This window comes from Charadrius vociferus, unplaced genomic scaffold (genome assembly GCF_000708025.1).
Source record: "Charadrius vociferus isolate BGI_N301 unplaced genomic scaffold, ASM70802v2 scaffold1, whole genome shotgun sequence".
Lineage (NCBI taxonomy): Eukaryota > Metazoa > Chordata > Aves > Charadriiformes > Charadriidae > Charadrius > Charadrius vociferus.
In genome coordinates, this window is record NW_009647680.1 from 10633859 (window position 1) to 10636511 (window position 2653).

Genomic DNA, 2653 nt, shown 5'->3' on the forward strand with positions numbered 1-2653 from the left:
TCCAGTCCCCTAATCATCTTCGTTGCCCTTTGCTGGACCCTCTCCAGCAGTTCCCTGTCTTTCTTGAACTGGGGAGCCCAGAACTGGACGCAGTACTCCAGATGTGGCCTCACCAGGGCAGAGTAGAGGGGGAGGATGACTTCCCTCGACCTGCTGGCCACACTCTTCTTGATGCACCCCAGGATGCCATTTGCCTTCTTGGCCACCAGGGCACATTGCTGGCTCATGGTCATCCTGTTGGCCACCAGGACTCCCAGGTCCCTCTCCACAGAGCTGCTCTCCAGGAGGTCAGCCCCCAACCTGTACTGGTGCATGGGGCTATTCCTCCCCAGATGCAGCACCCTACACTTGCCCTTGTTGAATTTCATCAGGTTTCTCTCTGCCCAACTCTCCAGCCTGTCCAGGTCTCGCTGTATGGCGGCACAGCTTTCTGGCGTGTCAGCCACTCCTCCCAGTTTTGTGTCATTTCTCTTAATATTAAGCAATATGAGTTAACCATTTACAGTATTAAGAAACAAATGTAAAGAAACCCACATCTCTTGAACAGCTGACTTTTAATCATAACAAGAGATAAAGTGAACAAGAAAAGATTATTTCCTGGTCGAAATGTTTCCTCTATGGTGACTCGTGAGCTAGCAATCAGACTAATTATGGGTCACTTGCGGATTTCACTTGGCTGTCAAAATAATAAATGTACCTTCTCTGCCTCACACGAAGCCTTTCACACCAGTTGGGAAGATGATGCAAGCGATTCCTGCTCCTCTCTTCTCCAATTCTGCCCACCCTTTACTTACCACACTTCACAGGCCCTTTTGTTGTTCTGATGCAACACCAGAACTATACAGTAAGTAGCATCAAAGTGACTTGGATTAAAATAGCCTTTACACACACAAAAAAAAAGAGGGAAAAAAAAAAGAAGAAAAAATCCCCCAAACCCAACATATAAGAATGTTTTACATCTTGATCATTTTGATGTTCTGGGTTTCAGGGTGGCGTTGCTCACCTCTGCATCAGCACAAGAAAGGGGATTTGAAACACTGGCAGGGTTGGGAAAAAGCAGCGGAGGGAAGAGAGATTAATAGCTGGAAATTCAAGGTAGTTTCACCACGGAAGAGAATACAGGTAAATCACACCTCAACTTGGGAGGGAGTGGTGAAATGGATCTAGAAACCACCTTTTTCATGCCCAGAAAAGCCCCAAATATTCTCATGTGGTGGCAATAGTGTGCTCCATGGAGGCTGACAGTCTGCAGCACACACCAGAGATATTAAACAGCATTACAGAGGCAAACATCACTACAGAATGTAAATCAGTTCAAGTTTAAGACATCTAACTTTTGGTGTCCATACATGCAGTGTCTCAGGTCCCATTATGATCAGTAGAAATCCAGGACTCGATTCAGTTACCACCGCATAGGCACCTAATGCCATCTGAGATGCTCGGTCATCTCCAGTACACCGATCCAAGAGTGGCAGATGTGACAGGGGTCTAAGAGACGTGTGCCTTTGTGGGGTAGCAGCTGGAGGCCAGACAGAGCCCCCACAGCGTCTAAAGTGACACTAAACACCTATATTCAGACAAATTAATATTATTCAATTTAAGACTGCCAATGGAGTCTGGAGAACAATTCACCCCAGCTGACTGGCTCTCTAAACTCCACTGACTTAACTGGATTTCAATTGACTATGGTGGGACCGCAGACTGCCAGCACACACCTTTCAATGTAGGTTTTTTCATTTTGAACTGAATCCCATTTCACCCTGACTCTGATTCACAGATGAATTCCCTTAATCTTCTCAGATCTAAAACAGAACAACAGGACAAGACGCCTTGCGTCCCTTTAGAAAATGGGAAATATCAGGACCAAATCCTTATGGCCAGTGATTCATTACAGAACGTCTTCTACTTGAGAATAAGAGAGAGAGGGTAAGACTCAACTAGTGCTACTCAGAAAATACTCACTTCAGTATTAATGCTACGAGTAGATCGAGACAAATAGGAAATATAACAGAGAACTTTAAGATTAAAAAAAGGATACAATAAATAACTCGTCTAGACTGCTTGCTATTAAGCCAAAGCTGTAGGAATTTTAAAAGAACACCTCAAGTAAAACGACAGTAAGATTTCCCAAAGGATAAAGTGTCTTCTACCAACGTAAGCAATTGATTATAGCTCTTATTTTAGATGTGAGTATATATTCCTGTATATCTATCGGTGGAAAATATCTAATGAAGCAAGACTTCCCCCCCACACTCTTTTGTTGGGCAATGATGCTTAAGGTAGGTTAACGCGTGTTATATGAGTTTCATCTAGTCAAGAAATGGCAATAGGACTATATATCGAGATACATACATAGAGTGATTCACAGTGACTTATCGATACTCACCTGCATTTCATACTTCAGGGTCATGTGGAAGCACCAAGATCCCAATCCAACAGCTGAAAACAAATCAAAACTATGGTTAACATAAAAGTCTACATGTAAAACTTTCAGGTACACTAACTTAAGTGCATGAACTTTACTGAGAAAAAATAATTAGAACATCAGCATCCCATTTCATGGAGAAAACCCCAGTTTTCCACAGCCTTCTACTTTGTACTTTAGTCACCAGTGATGTCCTTGAATTTATGTTTTTTTCAGGGGTTGGTTATC

General features: G+C 43.1%; 1 protein-coding gene across 1 annotated transcript in view; it reads right to left on the bottom strand.

Moving 5' to 3' along the window:
* ACER3 (alkaline ceramidase 3) overlaps nucleotides 1–2653 on the bottom strand; it is a 79659-nt gene that overhangs the window by 24844 nt on the left and 52162 nt on the right. Inside the window, exon 3 of the mRNA XM_009881257.1 lies at nucleotides 2387–2439. Coding sequence (XP_009879559.1) covers nucleotides 2387–2439 — 53 coding nt within the window. The remainder of the gene's footprint in view (nucleotides 1–2386; nucleotides 2440–2653) is intronic.